At 43.7% G+C, this 19,455-nt stretch overlaps 1 protein-coding gene across 1 annotated transcript; it reads right to left on the reverse strand.

Annotated features, from left to right (window-relative positions):
* Positions 1 to 57: 57 nt before the first annotated feature.
* RAD54L (RAD54 like) lies at positions 58 to 17,682 on the reverse strand. The gene is made up of 17 exons (XM_065739416.1): positions 17,667 to 17,682; positions 17,453 to 17,572; positions 16,724 to 16,784; positions 14,751 to 14,886; positions 13,883 to 13,952; positions 11,214 to 11,502; positions 10,602 to 10,726; positions 8,412 to 8,562; positions 6,367 to 6,493; positions 4,224 to 4,298; positions 3,661 to 3,791; positions 3,446 to 3,556; positions 3,181 to 3,304; positions 2,792 to 2,870; positions 2,505 to 2,684; positions 1,803 to 1,966; positions 58 to 656 (listed from the first exon to the last, which is right to left on the reverse strand). Exons 2-17 carry the CDS (start codon positions 17,504 to 17,506, stop codon positions 455 to 457), a joined length of 2,079 nt encoding a protein of 692 aa, XP_065595488.1. The 5' UTR covers positions 17,507 to 17,572; positions 17,667 to 17,682; the 3' UTR covers positions 58 to 454.
* Between the last annotated feature and the right edge of the window lie 1,773 nt (positions 17,683 to 19,455).

The following is a 19,455-nucleotide window of genomic DNA, read 5'->3' on the forward strand; positions in this document are numbered from 1 at the left end:
GAATAACGAACCAAGGTTCATATTTTGTGACAAAAATGTAACCTGCACATTTTCAAATGAAGCTGTAAGTCACAGTTATTAATAAAAAAAAAGTGACTGCATATCAAGTGCTCTAAAACTGCAGGCTTAACATAAACCTGAAGGCAGAATTTTGTTCAGCACAGCATGGGAACCAGCACAGAATCTCTGATGAACCACATAAGATCTAGTTATTCCCAACACACTGTTTCTAAGGTCTAAGACACAGCAGAGGCAAAGCAATGAACTCAATGCTGTTACAGCAGAAACTGACCAATACTAAGGGCCTTCCCACCTCTCAGGAACCGTGCTGTTCTGCTACTTCACAGCCACACAACAAATTCAGCATGTTCTGCTATCTACTGCCCCTTTCCTTGAAAGGGATTAAAGACTGCCACAGCAGCCTGCCCTTGCCCCCACAGGGGACAGTAACCTGTTAGGGAATCCCTCGCTGCTCCTCATGGGAATGGTGATGAAAAGTGAAGGTGACAGCAACATCCCACGCAGCCTTCAGCACAGAGTCCTGCAGGCCCCGCTTATGAGCACAGTGGTTCCACTGGGAGACATCAGAGGTGCAGTCAGACCCTTCAGGAGGTGGCTGTACTTGGTGGCCATTCACACAGCGACGACACTTGATCCTGGAACAGAGTCAGTGCAAGGTTTCACCTCTGCTTAAGTATTAAAAACACATCCCAATAGCATCTGCATTGACTCCCTGTCACCTGCATCATTGCTAACTGGATTTTCAGACAGAATGAATTGCTATCATGCTTTATTTAAACACACCACCACTCTGGCACACCTGATGGATAGGGGAAAAAAAACATTTTGAAAACCCACAATTTGTTTCTAATGGTGTTTCCCCCAACTTCTAGCAAAGTTGGAAAAGGCCCAAATGAAGTTCAAGATGAGCTCTTGAAAGTCAGGAATGCTTAGAGAAGATCTTGAGTGATCACCCCCCACTGCTAACACATACACATCCTCAGCACCATGTCAGGCTTCCTGAGCACAAAAGAGAGTGCCATGCACCAAACTGCTCCATCCTGACTCCTGCCACTGCCACTGAGTGCTCAGACTGTCTAGCAGATGCCCTGCTGAGCAGCTGTACAAGGAGAGAAGGAACAGGAGCAGTCCTGCTAGCAAGTCTTGTTGCCACACAGACCTATACAGAACTAAGCTTTAAGTCTTCTTAAAACTAATCTTTGTCACTTCTTGCTTGAAATAAGTCTTAGTAAACTACTCAGTGAAGCATTACCCTGCACTCCCTGTCCTCTTTCTCGTGTCTTCCATACCACAGGTCTTGGGGGCTGGGGAGCACAGAAGGAAAAACAACAGAGCCTAGGATTTGAGTCCCCAGAGAAGTACCTGAGCTGGCCTCATCCGTTCTTAGCAGAAGGAATAGCCCTGGCTATAGAAGTAGCTCAGCATCTTGGTATTTGGAAGCCAGTCACACTACTGGTGTGTGCAGTACTGGCAAGAAAATTCACCAACTTGAAAGCAAGATTTGCTCAGAGCTGTTCATCAGCTGCAGTATTTCACAGCCTGTAAGCACAAACAGCCAACAAGATGCCTTGCTCACTTATTCAGCCAGGGAAGCTTTTCTAACACAACAAAAAGGATGAAAGCAAGGAAGTGCTAATCTTCAGATGATTAACAGCTTCAGAAGTAGAGACACTTGAAGCCTCTCTCTTGAGCTTCCTCCTCCTACCTGAGGAAACTCTGAATCAGTAAACCAAGCTCAGAGCTCTTTGCTGACTCCATCCATTACCATACCATATACTTACTTGTCATGAGTGTCACTGGTGGTGGTCTCATTCAATGAAAACAGCTCCTTGAGCTCCCCGAGTGAGAAGTGTCTTTCTACATCCTGCTCTTCATCCACCACACAGCTGCTGAGTGCCTTCTTGTGGGTCTGGCGTTGAAATATTTTCTCCTCTATGGTCCCTGTCTGCATAAGAGAAGGTCAGAGATGAAGCACAGTTGGTATGTGCTAGTGCAGAATACTATACTGGAAAAGCTACTAGTCATATTCATTGTTATCCTTACACAGCAGCTACCTATTAACTAGTATCCCCATTTCAAAAGCTTCTGTAGTTCTGGGAATGCATTCACTTTTTATTAAGCAGATATAAGCCCAGTCACAACAGACCACAGCCAGAGTGGTAAGCAGCAACTTCAGCATGAAATAACCCATGAAAGCCAGATGCATTAATGATTTTTAAAAAGTATGTTATCTGGGAAGCCTCAATCGTTTCTATTCCTTAGAAGCCAATCATCATCAGAAATCAAGGCCTGAAGGAATGACCTTCCAGCTTAAATGCTCATTATTTTCCATGGCAATATATCTAAAGGTAGGAAGCAACCAAGCTCCAACTCAGTCTTGGTTGCTGACACAAAAGGGCTGTCTCCCTTCTGGTCCCAATTACATCTGCTGAAACCTGGGCTAGCACCAAGAATCCATAGAGGAGGAGAGGATAAAGACTCACTGAAAGCAGTCGATAGATGTAGCAGGTCTTCTTCTGGCCATCCCGCCACACACGAGCCATGGCCTGCTCATCATTAGCAGGATTCCAGTCTGGGTCAAACATAACCAGTCTATTAGCCCCAATCAAATTCAAACCACAGCCACCTGCTTTGCTGCTTAACATGAAGATAAACTCAGGGCTCTGCAGAGAAAGGCAGGCTTGGATTAAACAACAGAGGCATCCAACACTTTTATTCACACTCCAAGAAGAGGCAGGAAAACTGCCCACATCTGCTAGGTTCTACTCACTGAGGGGCTGTTAAATCGCTCCACAACCTTCGCTCTCTTCTTAATGGACATGGTGCCATCCAGCCGGACATATAAATACCTAGAATATACAACATTTACTGCAATCTGACTGCTGTGACCTTTAAAGCATCCTACTCATAAGAGAAAAACTTTCCACAAACTGCCTCGCAACAAAGCTTCAGAAGCTTTTGCATACGGCCAGAACTTTTCTGCCAAGTGACCCCAGTAGCTGAGCACAAGCCACATTAGTTCCAATTCAGGAACATCTGAGGTACATTACAGGTCAAAAGTTCCCGCTGACAAAAACTTTAAAAATAGCCAGTTTCTTTTGCAGTGTAGGCTGCAAGTACAGTCTTGCAGGACTAGATAAATGAAGCCCAAAGACAAACCTCCTGTTCCTGCAGAGCTTTTCAAATAGGTCCAGTGTCTGAGTGTAGTTAGACACTAAAACTACCTTGTCGTTACTGGTGCTTTTTGTAACAGCAAGGATGTAGTCCAAAACCAGCATCTTTCCTAGGTAAGAAGAAAGAAGAAAGCAAGCTAGAAAAGAAGTTCCCAAATTCCAGACTTTGGAAGGGACAATAACAGCATACTAAATATACTCTCGTGATTGCCTATTAGGCAGAACATCTCTACTATTGAGCTCCACAGTACCTGAAAGCTGGGGCTCCACCGATTTGGTGCTGTAGCCAGCAGGGAACAAATCCAGGGCTCCCATAAAGCCTTCTTCTTCTTCCACACATTTATCATAAATAAGAGCAGGGTCTGGAGAACAAACAGCTCAAAGTCTGTGGAGTGCACATTGAAGACCCAAAAACCCACCAACAGCATAAAAACCAAACCCTTTACACACGAGTGGAGCAACTCACGATTGCAGAGCTTCTTCAAGGAAGTGATGGAAGAGAGGGATGACACATTGATCTTGCCCTCCTTCAGCTCCTCCACTGGCTTGGCTTGCTTCAGGAAGTTCTTGTACAGCTCAGTCTGCAAAGGCGTCAGTCTGAAAAAGAGTAAGATCCCTGCAGTCACTCTACCAACACCATCTCTTCTCCATACCATGGCTTCATTTTTAGCTTGAGCACAAAACTTCTTTAGCTACAGCCCAGACAACCTAAAACTGCCCTCCATGACTGATGGTGCAATGTTGTTATTTCAGCCCAGAGCTGGAAGAGAAGTTCACAGATACTCTGCACAGCCCACAGCTCTGCTGCCCCACAGCTGCACAAAGCATGCCAGTCATTTTCCAAAACCATCAGCTCCGAGTTGTCCAGCCCTGCTTCAGGAGGAAAAGGAACATACTGCCAATGGTTACAAACTCATTCCTAGAGGGAAATGGTCACCACAAGCACAGAACTCTAGGCTTTTTGCAGCTATTTAGTCTTTCCTTTTGTTTCCCCCCCTCTCTCAGGCAAGGGCACATGCTTTACAATACCTGCAGCAGACCACTTGCTCTATCTTTACTGGCAGGTATTTGGAGAGAATGTCTGAAGTTCTTCGGATTAAACACCTGCAAGGAGGGAAATAAAAATCAAATGCTTAAATGCCATCAAAACTCCGTTTAAGCAATATTATTCATGTTTAACACAAAGTTTTGACATCTGATCTCCACAAGCCTGTGATAATCAACACATGGTAAAGGCTGGACACCCCCCATCCACACTAAACACCTACATTAGCCCATGATACAGAAACCAGAATAGTCTGCCATCTTTGTGAGGCTCCCAACTGCTGTTTGTGAGATTTGGAGGGGTAAAGTCAAAACTCACAGCTATCGAAGTCCAGTTCCTTAGCAGAGATATTCAGCCCTTCCTCAAACTACCAACAGCACTCTCAACTGCTAAGCAGCACCAGATCAGGGGCATGGACAGCAAACAGGGAAAGGATTTAGCCACCACACACAATGGACTTAGCATAAAATACAAGCTGTCAGATTCCCAAGTAACTTATCAGCCACCTTCTATCAAAATAGGTTCATTCTGGTCCAAGATTTGAGGTCAGGGCACATCCTTTAGGGCTCTAAAGGTACTCTGCAGAATAATTCTACCATACTGCAGAAAATATGAAAAGGACTGGGGGGAAAAAAAAGCAGCCAAAATAAGAAATAGATGCAAAGACCCAGTTCTGCCAGGAAACATCAAAAACATGAGGTTACAAAATCCACAGAAAACACCAGGGATATATGACAGCCCCAAAATCTGTCAAAGGTTGTTAAATAAAGGAATAATCTGGTCTCCAAACCCATAAGCAGTAGGATAAAAAGACACAGGCTTACACTGCAGTAAGGAAGATTTAGGTTACATATTAAGAGCGTTTTCTAAGCAGAAAGACAGTGATGCCCTGAAAAAGGTGTCCCGAGCATTTCTGAGGTCCCCACTGCTCTGTGAGGATTAAGCAAACAGATGCTTTAGGTCTAACATTCTCTACTTCAATATATCAGGATGGATTAGGTGCCTTATTCAGAGTCTTTCAGCCCCACACCTATGATTCCACATATCTCTGGATCACTGTCTCATTTGAAAGCTGTATTAGTCTCTGCTGATTCTCTTGATATTGCCAGTGTGATTCATCTTCTCTATTTGTCCACTAAGACTATAGCACAGTAAAGAAAAGGACACAGACATCAACAGTCAGGTGCAAGCAGTCCTGAACACACTTTTACATCCTTTTTGATGAACTAAAGAAATAACATGCCTCAAAAAGAATAACCTCTTCTCTAAACCTATTCTTTGTCTTAAGAGTTTTGCAAGCCAATCTGAGTCAAGGGCATGGCTATCTCTGCAGACAGGCTATACTCAATGTGAAATTCAATTTACCATGACTGTGAACTGCTGGATTGTATTTGTGATGGTTGCAACAGCTCAGATTTAATAAAATGAGAAAAAGAAAAGACGACACCTGCAATGCTAAGAATTCAAAGGAGTTTCTATTAACAGTTCTTCAGGGTCAGTGATTGTCAGCAGATGTAGATATACTGGTTGTATTCATCAACAGAAAACAAAGCATACTTAAGCAAATATCAAAAATCAGAGAAGAAAGATGTCATTTTACTTCACAGAGGTGCTCCTTAGGGATCAGGTCACATCTCTGATGCTAGTATTCTAATCCCATTGGCCCTGCAGAGCCAATGCAGCTGTGAATGTATGAGCTGGACTCTTTTGTGACCTGGATATCATCAATGAACCGAGCAACACTCCTCATCCTTTGTCTGCTGCTCACACCTGAACTGGATGGATCTGCAGACCAACCCAGTCTACATATTGCAGTTACATTAACACAGATAAAAAAAATGCTACCTGATTATTAGATAACAAAAGAAAACAAACATAAGAGTCAAATAATCATTCATACCTGAGTATATTTGTTTAGGAGTGACTGCAGCTAACTGTCATTTCAAAGTGCTACTTTTCAGACTAAAGCCACATACACATAGATTTCTTAAGGCAATAAACACTTGTATAATTGCTCACTGAACAGACTTAACTGGCAAGTTACAGCTACAACTTGAATTCTGAAAGACATTAATGCATCAAGGCTTTATGCAAAAGCTCTGCAAAGAGAAAAGGGATGAAGTTCACCTGTTCACAATGCTGATCAGCTCTTTAAGCCTCTCTTCTCCTTTCTGTCGTTCAGCTTCACTCGCATCTGCATCTCTGCCTTTCAAGATAGGCATTTCAAAATGTCTTTTAAATTCCTGTGCAGTCCCTGTACAAAAATAAATGACAAAGTGACAACTACTACCAAATAACTTTGATCAGTATCCCCACAGCCCCAGCTATCACACCAGAAACAAGAGGCCCAGCAGATAATACAAATTCCTGCCCCATCAGTAGGATTTGGTTTGCTTTCTAGCCAGGAAAAACGTAAACAAGGCAGGCAAAACTGCACAACAGGAGATTATTTTCAATTCTAAAAACACTGTACTGCCAAAGTCACACAAATTTTAGTTAAACCTGAGTCCCATCAGGCATGTTCTGTTTTTCCTTTCATTCCAGCTACAGATTTTACTCACAGAGTTTGTGTCTTTGTCAACACAGCACAGAAATGATGTGTCTGTTCCAAAACAGCCTGTAAACAGTTGCTTATTACTGGTCACAAGCTGAGAGAGAGAGAAAAGTGACCACTGCATGCATACAGCTCTGATAGAAGTATTTATAGTATTAATCTAATCTCAGAGAGAAAGAACTGCAAGTACAGGGAGGCTAACCTTGCCCAAAGAACAGGTCAAGAGAAGAAAAGTCACATCAAATTAAAATGGAAAAAAAAAAAGCTGAATGCAAGGAACAAGTAGATGCAGAACGCGTATCGCTGCATCCCATCCTTTCCTTGAGAAACACAGCCCAAATGTTGCTTTTAAGGCTGAGAATCTGATGACTAGCTGTTTAACGATGGGTTGCACATGCACTAGAATTAATAAGAAGCCTTTTTGACAGGATTCCCAACAGTCTGACACACAGGTGGGTGACAAGTTGCAGCAAATAAATGATTTACAGATCAGTTTATTTTCATTCCTTGACAGAAAAATTTTCTCTTGACAAAGACAAGCTGCTTCACACTGGAAAGCAGTAGACTTGATCCTAACCCAAGGATGTAGGAGAGAATGCAAAAACTACTCTGCTTTACAAAAAGAAACAGCTTAGAAAGCAGAGCATAAGAGCCAGAGACTGAATATTCTAGTCAGCTACCAGCAACTGTAGAAGGTGTTTGATCCTGAATCACAGAAAGGCTTGGGTTGGAAGGGATCTTAAAGATTATCTAGCTCCAACCCCCCTGAAAACTCACACTAATCAGTGTCCCGCTTTCAGGATCTTTTCAACCCCACATTCATAGCCCTCCCTTATCAAACAAAAATAAAAACCAAACTGCCACCTCATACAAACACAAAATACATCTTAACTCCCAAGTTCTAGACATCATCCTCAAATTTCTCTCAATATATTTGAAAGCAGGATGGCAGACTGCCAAAGATTTGAGCTGTGTTTGCACTGTCTTAAGGTACACCCTCACCACCTTGCACCTGTCGCTTCAAACTCCTAATCCAAATGAACACAACAGAGAGAAAAGGAAAAAGCACATCTTCCAGGCCACCTCTGCACAGAATGCAAGAAGTACATCACACAAAACCCCTTTCGCCAGGGCCTCTCCCACAAAGGCATCATTCCTGGTTTTCTGAATTTACTATAGGCTACAGGTGTTTTGGGCAGTACTATTTTGAGCTAGCTCTTCCTGCTCAGCAACACCTGCAGTATCTCAAAGTGCACATTATCAGAGACACTCCTAGTCCCAGACGTTCCAGTTGACCAGTAAGGTTGACTACGTAAGGAGATAAGCCACACTGCACTCAGGACCACATGTTCACCTTATCTTAATAATTAATACTCACAAAACATGTTTGACATGCATACTCTAAATTGAAACAGAGCTCTGATTATGTACAGCCTCTAGAACAGGAGACCATCACCTAGACTTTCTGGACTCTCTAAAGGAGACCAAATCTCCAATCTGTACACAGTCTTCCCTTCCTTTAACGCTTTGATTGCTCCTTTTACTGGCACTGGTTACCAGAGGAAGCTTTGCTATTAATTTCACTCTTCCTCATGCCTCACACATCCATTTTTCTTACCTAGGATGCCAGAATTGACGAAGTGCACCAGGCTGAAATATTCAAGCAAGTCGTTCTGTATGGGTGTGCCTGAGATAAGGACTCTTCGAGGTGTATTTAAGCTGTTGAGGGCCTGGTATGTTTGGTTTTCAGAGTTCTTCAGTCTATGCCCCTTTGAAAAAGAAAAAAAGAACACAGCTGAAAAATTCAGCGGCCTTGATAGGAAGCACCTTGGAGACCATCATCAACACACATCACAAAGAACCTCACAGTTTTCCATTTCCTTGTAGTAGAATGTTTTTCCTGTATTCAGGTATTGTGACTTCCTTTAATAGCAAGAAACCAGTGGGAAACCTGAAATAATTATGCAAGGAGAAATACCATTTCCATTACAATCTTCCCAGGGTAGGAACATCTGAGTCACACCCAAGGAAAAGAATCTGTCATGAAAAACCAACCATCACAAGCTCTAATTATAAGAATTGTTTCCCAATCAATGACAAGGACATTTTCAGCTAGCAACACCAGGCACCAAACTCTTGACCTTGCATCATACAAGATTAAGATGACTAAACCATACATATCACATATAACCAAAACAGTCAGGCCTTTGATCTCTTATAAAAATAGGTTCTGCATCAACAGGTAGTAACCCAAGTATGGGCCCAATTTCCTTATCAGAGAAGGAGATGAAGAAAATATATTGCTCTGCATCAGTGTTTCACAGCCCATGCTCCATGGCCACTCATGGCAAGGAAGAAGTGGGAGATGGAATTAAAAAAAAAAAAATGACTGTCAGGAAAAAGAAAAAATGTTTAATAAAGAAAATACATTCACACTCCAAACACGAGTAAATTAAAAACAAACAAACAACAATCAAAATACCAACCCCACAAACAAAAATGAAACAAAAGTAAGAGAAGAACATTCAACGTCTGCTTTCTTTTTCAAAGACAAACTGTTATATTGATGTTCCATATATAAATACTCGGGACCACTGACTCCTCTGATTCCTAAAGGATGATAAATAAAACCACCTGAAGTGCTGCAAAACACTATCTGGGAAAAAGTAGCTCATACACTTTATCCTGCAGCCTAAGAGTAAGCGGAGAGATGCTCATTACAAGTGCCAGACCACCTTAGAGCTGAAACACAGGGAAGATGCATAGACAAGGACCTGCACTCTCAACATCCCCAGGTGCTGGTCCTGTTCCAGGGGCACTGAGAGGTGTAGACAGACACAGACTTAGAGCATAAACCATGAATGGGAGTCATCACAATCCTGAGGATGATCACACAAGTCCCTCTCAGTGCTACACCAGCACATAAAGAACCAAACCACTGGGTGGCACCACTTTCTAATTAATCTCTTCTAAAGAGCTACTATGGACACACAGTTGGATGAGGCCCCCAGCTCTATTATTTCAATGAGGCAGAGGTTATTTGCTTTTCTTCTCAAGAATCTCTGGTTCTCACTACCTATAATCATAAATATAGAATGACTGAGTTTTTCTTTTTTGCCCTATTTCAGACATACAAAAGCTTAACTGTGTGTCAAAGCTGGATCCCAGTGGTCAGTGAGCAGGGAGTCAAGCCAGGTCTGTCCTTGAACAGGCAGCAGAAAGGGCTTCCTCATCCACATCTCCTACTTACACTCCAAGCAGTATGCTACACTGCGGGAAGAGGGTCCTGCTATGGGTGAACCCTTCACACTCCCCTACAAGCACAGAAACAAGTCTCCTGAGTTTGTGACTCCGATGAGCAGGCCACTTTCACCCACTCTGTGCTAAGGGATGTCTTGAGACTGCTGGACAACAAATGAGAAAATCAGCAAGGATCTAACTGAGTAAGGGCTTTTTCAGAGTCACAGATACGTGGTGATCTTCCTTCTACTGCATATTTCACAGTGAGGTAGGTGTAGGTGTCCCAACCTTCCAGGACCTAAGATGTGACCATACTTGCCACCACTTCATTTATTTATTTATTTATTTATTCCTATTTCAACTTCTGAGAAGACTTTCTCATTCAGGCTCACCCAGTAAGGATAAGCTGGATTCTCATAGCCTCCCAAACTGGCATGGGTGCTCTCTGCAGACAAACCTTGTTTGACACCTCCAACTTCACTCTCTGCCTTTTAAGAAAGTTGGTCCATTTTTGCCCAAATTTCAAGAAAACAACAGGAATATATTCTCCTTAGAGATTTAACCATACCTCATCACATATGACCAGCCCAACACTGCCCTTCTGTAGTGCCTCAGCATGAAGCCGGAAGGTCTCATAGGAGATGATCAGGATGGGTGAAGGCACTCGCAGGCCACGCTGGTTCATAAAGCCAACTGTGGATGGAAAGGCAGAAAAGGATGATGAAAACAGTAACAGAAAAGGGTCTAAACTCTACACTTCTAAAACTCTATAGGAAAACCTTTCCATTTCTTTCTTTCAGGGATGTCAGTTGCTGCCAACGAGTTGATTTCTTCATAGAGAAATCCCGTGTTTATCCATATTCCTTTCCCCACAGCTGTTCCCATTTCCATCCCCCTTCTCATCCCTGCCCACTCCTACTCTAGCTCTTGTCTGGAAGAAAGATGACACACAGGAGCTGCCCTAAGAGCACAATTGGACTTGAATTATTCCAAAAAAACAACTGTTACAAAATACGCAATGATCTGATCTAAACATACTAGAAAAGATAACTTCAGCCTTGTCAGTCTCCAGAGCTCTAACAATTGCTTGGAAATATTCAAGACAGCTGCTGTAGGCTTCTTTCAATGCAAGGTTTTGATCTAAACCAGTCAACGACACCATTTGCAAACATTTCCGTACCTAGTTTCCGGTCAATCTCTTCTTTGGAGCCTCCATCAATGGCCAGTGGCTGAATCCTTCCCCCCAGCCACTTCTCTACTTCGTTGTACCAGTTTCTCACCAGGCTGGAGGGAGACACCACCATGGCTTTCTCAATTTCAGGCTTACAGTCTGGACTCTGCCGCAGGAGTGTCCACATCAGAGTGATGCACTGCAGGGTTTTGCCCAGCCCCATCTCATCTGCCATGATACAGCCATGACTCCCAGGAATACGTCGGCTCGTCACGCAATCCCAGAGAAATTTCACTCCCTGCCAAGAAATTGTTCTCTTACAGCAGGATGGGGACATTCACAGAATGACAACTTCATTAGAGTTGTATTACCGCGGTGCACAGGACTGATATTACAACAAACAGCAAATTTGTATAGCACATCCCAAGAGACACACAGCATTCTAATGAGACAGAGGGAAATCACCCGAGATGCAGCTAAAACATGGCAACATCTGGTCTGGAAAAACATTGCTGGTGATGACATATACTTCAAACCACATACAAAACCATACCATGTATTAACTATACTGTTGTAACTAGTTTCCTGACCTAAAATTCCCAGGAATTTCTACCCTAACAACACTAGTTAGACCCAGACCATTAGCTAACCGGCATCAATCAGTGCAAACATGGTAACCATCTTGAAAACACCCAATGGAATGACCAGACTTGTTTCTATTCCTTGATTAACTCCCAGAACATCCTCAGCAGCTCTCATTGTTTCCACCTAAAAGCACAGAACCACTGTGACTCACCTGGGGACTCAAAGACCAAACCAGATTTAGCTTCAGAAGAAACAGGGCTGAGGTTATTGCTCATCACATGCTGGAAGCACTCAGGCTGGTTGCTAGGCTCTGACAACATCACCAAGACATATAAAAGTAGAAAAAAAAGACTGCAAGGTGTTCTATCATGTGATGATAAGAGTCAAAGAAAACCTGGGGCACTGTCTTGGCAATGGACAAGATCCCCATAGTGTGAATCAAACTAGGAGTGACAGATACAAAATGAACACACCCTTTACATTCTACTGTACAAGATTAGAAGAAAGACCACTTCCAAGTCATTCCTTTCTTTCTTGGGCTCTTAAGAGCAAGTTTATGACATTCATTTAAGCCAGCTGAACAATTATTAAATAAATATATTACTAATTAAAAAACAAAGAATTTGGCTGCGGATCTAGTTCAGTAACCTCCCAGTGACACAACAAAGAACAACACTGTACAACAGCCTGGGAATAACAACCAAAAAAAAAACAAACCACAGCACGGGAATCTCAGCAAGCAAAGACTGATCACTCAGACTAGAACAGAGACTGCTATTTCAGAGATATCTAGTTGTCAAAAAAAAAATGTGCATAGGACACCAGCATAACTATCATCACTCGACAGAAGTGCCAGCAGGCAATATCTTACATAAAACATAGTCCCTCCAGCTATGCAGCCAGGGGCCAGCTTTACAATTGGCTCACAGGTTAAGTATCAACTCTGAGATAAAAGCACAAACCAGGTGAACAGTGTAAGGCTGCTCAAGTGCCACCTGAAGATCTCTCACACAGCAACACATTCAGCTTGACCTGCTTAGCTCAAAGATCAGCAACAACAGCTTTTACCTCTGCTGCCTCTAGGCTTAAATGATAATATACTGCATCTGCAATAAACTTAAAACTCTACACGTACCTACACTAGACATCTGCAGATTAGATCCCACTGCTCCTGTATTGTAATGTTCCACAATTTTATGACAGAAAATGTTTTTAAGCACACTCCACTAAGAAATTCCATGTCTACATAAGTCAGTTTACAACTACAAAGGGTAGTCTCTGAATAAAGCACATTGAAGTAGGATACCACCTCACACCTTGTTGGGAACTATGGTACCAGAGAGAACTTTGCTGTGTACCAAGGCAGACACTGCAGGTTCAACTAATTCTGGTGATCAACAAAACAGTGCTGGACAATCTGCCCTGCCCAACGCAAAACTAGGCTTCTACAAAAGTTATTTCAACTACATCCTACCACCTTTCACAAAGAGTTCTAGTCAGAAGAGCTACATCTCCAGATTTTAAGTAAAGTTTGGACTTTTAACCCTTATTCTGTAAAACCCCATTTCTCTCCAGAACCTAGTAATTTCCTAGGGGATCCCTGGTGACATAAAAGCTTTCCAAGACCTATGCAACCAGTGCACAAATGCCCACAAATTCCCAGATTTCCACCATGAGTTGATCTAACCTATAAGCCTGCAGAGACAAACCTGCATTAGGCAGTACTGTGTATAGGCTGGCAGTGCTCTGACTGATAGATAACAGACAAGAAAAGAGGAAAAAAGTTCTTACCCACTAGAAAGCAATAAAATCCCACATTTTTAAAGGCAAACATGGCTGTTGTAAAATTCCCAGCACACTCTCTTGCTTTGCACAGGACAGAGAATATTTGCAGTATTCAGGCCTCTAAGATCATGGTAAGAACACGTTTCACTTCACATTTGCAACACACTAGTCTGTTAAGACTGTCTCAGACTGTCAGACTGTGAGGTCCACACAGACCTCACAGTTGTTGGGTTACAATTGCAGCAGAGGACTGCACCTTTTTGGAATGCACCAAGTTCTCCAACCTCATGTTACAGCAGAAAACTTACTTCTCTCTGATGAGGCCGTAAAACACGACTGAGGACAGGATCCACCACAACATGCACAGGCACTTTATCCCTGCAGGAGATAGTCAAGAAAAAACATGATCAATGCACTCAGCCCAGCATATGCTCAGTTAAAGGTTTTTGGTTTTTGTTTTAACCTCACTGCTATTCTGAAGACTCCTCAGTGGAGTAAGAGAATCAACCACCAATGAAAGCAAAAAAAGGACTAATTCAATTCTGAGCATGGAGTTACACAGGCCTGATTTACAGACTAAAATGTCAATGAAACCAGTAGCTGAGCTGTGGTTAAAACAAGAGCAGAGCATCATTCAGAGAGGTATTTAAAAAGCCAATATTTTCTTAGTCTCAATAACATTACTGTAATCGCATTAATGGAGAAACCAAATCAAGGAACACCTTTTCCATCTAAGATCCAGCTAATAGTCCTTTCAAGTTAAAAAAAACAGCACAGAAGAAACTACTTAACAATAAAAACCATTAGGCAGGTTAGCATTTGACTGTCAGTCATCTCCTTCTGATTGTCCTTAAATGCTGATATATCCTGAATTAAAACTGATCCATAAGGTTTCCTAAACAGCTTATCTGTGTATGCATCCTTATTCTGTGCATCAAGTTTAAATTTCTGATGAGTGGAAGATCAAACAGTCTGTGGAAGAAAGCAAACAATCTACCATGGGCAATGCTTTCCTTTGATCATTACCATACCTGAAACAACTCAGTGGCAGAATACTTGGAACCAAGCTTCCCTCAATGTTCAGTGCCCAACTCAGACACATGTGGGAAGAAAGCACACAAACCTACACATACAAGGAGGACAGAGCTGAAGCATTTGCACCAGGTAATGACTCACTTGTCTATTTTCAGCTGCTCGTGGGCACTCAGCAGTGGGGGTTCATACAGAACCAGAGCTCCTTCCTCAAAAGGATCGTGGAGAGGACTCCTCACCCCTGCCCGTTTAATACCCAGCGCCCGCAAGCCTGTAGGCCCTGAAAGCAAACAAAAGCACAACTCAAAGAACAACATCCTCCTGGAAGAAAGCAGAGACTTGCAGAAGCATCTGATTAAATTTAGAAATACTGAGTTAACTGCATACAGTGCTGAATTAGAGAAGACAACCACTGCAGACTGTATTGCCAGCACACAGTGGATAGCTCTACTGCAGCAAAAAAGGACCAGAGGCAAAGATGGAACAATGGCACTGTTCTCCATGATGGATGCAGCAAAGTGGGAACTAGGTGCAGTAAATGCCAGAAATGCTGGCGTACAGTTATATAACCTAACTTGCAGAGTGATGAACCAAGCTCTGGGCAACTTGATCCAGCTGTGGAGGTCTCTGTTCATTGCAGGGGAGTTGGACTAGATGACTGTTAACAGTCCCTTCCAACTCTAAGAATTCTACGATTTTATACCATACTAGTTCCAAGACATGTTTCCCTCAGCTATCCTCAGGCACCCAGCTGCTCCCAGTACTTGTTTTACTCACAGTGGTTGTTTTATCTTTTTTGAAAGACAAGCAAGATTCAAGGATATACGCATTGACAGCTCAGTAAGTACATCTGCATGTACGTCATACATACTGGGTCAAAACCTCTTGGGTCATCTAGCCCAGACTTTGTAAGAATTCTCTCTCTCATACAGTATCAGGAAGAGGCCTGTAAAACTAATGAAGTCCTGTGGTTCCACAGTCAGAATCATACGGCCTTTACCTAGTCTGGAAAATTATTCTCTCCCTGCTGACTAATAGCAGATGTTTGGCATAGGTGCCAGTTTCTCTGAAAAGTAGAAAACAAGGATGAGCCCCTCTTCTTGGTGCTATATTTTGATGACACAGTTTTGGAATGGAAATGAACATAAAAAGAAGATGTATAGAAATCACTTCTGTCAGAACTCATCTCAAAGACACATCTGAGTCCTGGGAGGCAAATACACTCCCAGGAGTGATTATGCTTGTGAGAGAACCAAGTGGAGTTAATCCCTTGCCACTAGCAAGTTCCTTGCAAAACAAAAGCATACCACAACTTGAGACAATGCCTCCACATGATAAAAGTAAAGGAAACAGTCTCATCTCCCAATTAAGACAGAAAAGTCACAGCCAAAGAAAGCAGCTCCTGCAGTTACACTTCTGATTCAGTCTCCTGATAAATTTATTTTTCCATTATGCCAAACAAACTCTTCTGACACTAGCTGTTTCATATTCAGCACCTGCTGAATGAGTCTATAGACACACTTCATAAATAATGTGCGAGTGAAAAATGGCCTATCTTTCAGTTTTTCAGATGGAGGGGAAAGGGGAAGAAGGAGACGAGAAAAGTCCCATATGTTTCTGAGATCATGTGCTGCCTGATTCAAAACTAGCTGAGGCTCTGAAGTTCAAAACTACTCTTGTTTTAAAGATCACCTCGAGACTCTACGCACCAAGCAAAGTAGAAAGAGAACTGGCACATACTGTCTTTTCCACCCTGGCCTTCAGTCTGTTAGCATAATTAGGGTATTTTTTAGATGACACGCTTCCATAGCTTAGAATCCATCTCGCTTCTGTATTTGTGATGTGGCATATAACCTTCTGGCACTGCATCAAATACACAGCTGCAAGAATGCAAAACCCAGTTCTGAAACATAGGATTATCCAACCTAAATACTAAAAAGAAACATAAAGATCTCACTAATATGCTAGCATTTTTCTATCAGAATTAAGACAGGATTTCTGGAACATATGCATCATTCCAGAAAATAATAATCCCCACAAGTACATTTAACAGGCCAAAGCATCATGATTTCCTGGAGTCAGACAACACAGACAATTCTTAAACCTCACCATCTTACCTTTATAATTTGGAATGGGAACTTTGAAGGGCTTGGACAAAATGCTGCGGATAAAAGCCTCCTAAGAATTCGAAAAGAAAGCACGTGTTTCAGAAGTTTGAAGGAGAGACTGCTCAAGCCAACAAGCCTAAAATGCATTTTAAGAACACATTTTTGCCTAGTGCTGAAAGTTCCTCTATTCAAGCTGCTCAAGCTCCAGCCAACCCCAACTATTTTCTGTACGTAAGGGGAAGAAACTAATACAACAGTATATCTGGCCCCTACTCCACTTTTTAAAACTGTTTTTCCTTATGTTTTCTAATGTATTAAATTGATTTTCATAACTCCACCTTCTCAAATCCACAGACTTCTTTAAATGCAGTGACTTCCTCCCTAAACCCAAGTAACTCATTCAGGCAGTAAAACAGCTAAGTCAGCCCTAAAGGTTCAGCACATCCCAGCAAGCCTTTGCACAACTTCATTTCCACCTTCTTTGGATTTCTATGGGTGCTCCAAGAGACACAGACAGCAGCTGAGGTATGTGTGTGGAGAGCTTCCCACAGCAGTCAACACAGCACTCCCACCACTCTTCCTTTGCAGCTGGAGCAAGTAAAGGTCCTTCCTACACACTCCGTGTGACCCTTCCAATAAGACCTGGGATAAATGGACCCGTGGAAGGGTATGGACTCTCCCTACGAGCTCCACGTGCAGCTCAACCCCCCCCACGTGCCAGCAGCGATGCCCACTCACGTGCTGGCTGCTGTTCACACAGCGAGGCCTGTTGGTCAGCTGGGCCAAGGGCATCCGGAACGGCGAGCCATAGCAGTGCCCGCTCTCCGCCTCGCTGTCAGCCCTCTGCCTCTTTTGAGTCTGTAAAACAAAATCAAGACAAAGTTCGTGAGCACCCGGCCAGACCACCGTGACACTGTGACCCCTTCCCCACCCCCCGCAGCCCTTCACCCACCGCCGGCGGCCGCCATTCGCCGTCTTCCTCCTCCTCCTCCTCCTCTCCGCCCGCCTTCCTCTTGGCCAGCTGGCTGGGAGCCAGGCTCCTGCGCTGCAATAGAGGGGCACAGCACGCCGCGTTAGGGGCAACGCAGAGCGGAGGGCTCAGCCGCCCCACCGCCCGCCCCGCACTCACCATCACCGCACGATGAGGGCGGAAAGGTGACAGAAGCGCCGCGACCGCCGCTCCCGAAGCGCGAAAAGCGCGGGATTCTCCGTCCCGGCCCCCACGCCCCGCCCCTCAGGCACAGCACCAGGCGTGGCCAAGCGAGCGCCGAGTGCATCGAACCGCATCGATTCGCTCTAGGTGCCGCGGCGCGTCAGGCTGGCCCCGAAGGCGACACGAGTCGTGCCTGTCGCTCGCTGAGGTTTATGGGAACAAGTGTTTACAAACTGCGGAACCGCAGCCTGTGGCTATAGCCTGCTGCATTCTCCCGTTGGCCACACGCAGGAAGCCCCAAACTTCCTGAAATATTTCTTAAATACACGCGTGTATTTTTAATGGAATCGTGAAAAACGAAATTCAGTCTTGCATCCAGTTCCTTGGGCAGTGGTGGGTAGGGCAGGAAACTCCCCCATGCCTCAAATTAATGAGAAACGCAAGCAGCCCCTCTAACTGTACCCCCCCACCTTACACTGCACACCATATTCAGCTTATTAACCTCTGTGTTGACGCATTTATGCCCCTTTACAGCATAGTGGACATGAGGGAAAGCTGCATTCTCACAGCTCCAGGACATAGACGTGTAAGGGGAGCCAAACATCCCATCCCTCAACTTTTTTTCCTCCCGTCTTTTTCTCCGCAACCCAAATCCATTTGGCAGTATTTTATTCCTAAAGTGCTCTGAATGACAAATGTCAGATGTTGCAGTTACCAGCTCACTGGGCAGAGCATGGCTTCACAGGAAGGTAATTGGCTATTTTTCCTGGCATGAGTAATACTTTAATTGCCTGCCTCGCTCTGGCTTAGAGAGCAGTGCTCCTCTGTGCTTTTTGCCTGCTATGGGAGCTGACACATCTTCTGGGCTAGGCAGGCTGAATTGATAACAAGGGGAGGCAGAGCACTTCTCCTTGCTCTGTGTAGACATCACTGCTGCAATATCTCAGTTCTCTTATACCCAACATAGCACTGAGGAACACAGTCCTGTGCCTTGGTTTTGCTTTTCTCTGCTAACCATTCACAGAGGGGGGAATCTGGGACATTGCTAACATCAGGAAGCAGCCATGCCATGAGCTTGGAGCATGATGGGCAGCTGCAAGGGTATCCTCTTGTGCTGGGCACAAGCACACACTGTGAAATGTTCCCAGATGTAAAGACTAAGAACCAGCAGAAAGGTTTTGTTTGTCTGTTTTCCAGTGCTTTTTTGTTTTGTTTTCCTGAGGGAAAAGCTGAAGGGACTTGCCAGTGACAAGGTCATAATAGCAATCCCCAGCACAGCAGACCCCACCACTCTGCACTCTTGTCTCCACCCTTCTCTCCCAACTATCACCTTCAAGCAAAGGTTAAATCATCCTCCCCTCTCCCTGTCTAATTACACAATTTACTCCTCCTCTGGCTGTAATCAGTTCCCATTTATACAACCCAGAGAGATCACAAGATAATCACCACAGGGAATAACCCTGTGATTTCCCTTGCCATCTCTGCAGGGTGCCAAGTCCCTTCAGTACAAGCAAGGAGAGATAGCAAACATCTTCCTTGAGAACTCTGCAATATCAGCCTGCCATCCTCCTCCCATCCCATTCCTTGG

The sequence above is a fragment of the Cyrtonyx montezumae genome, unplaced genomic scaffold, assembly GCF_038088225.1.
Source record: "Cyrtonyx montezumae isolate F1298 unplaced genomic scaffold, pur_monq_1.0 scaffold_1, whole genome shotgun sequence".
NCBI classification, from domain to species: domain Eukaryota; kingdom Metazoa; phylum Chordata; class Aves; order Galliformes; family Odontophoridae; genus Cyrtonyx; species Cyrtonyx montezumae.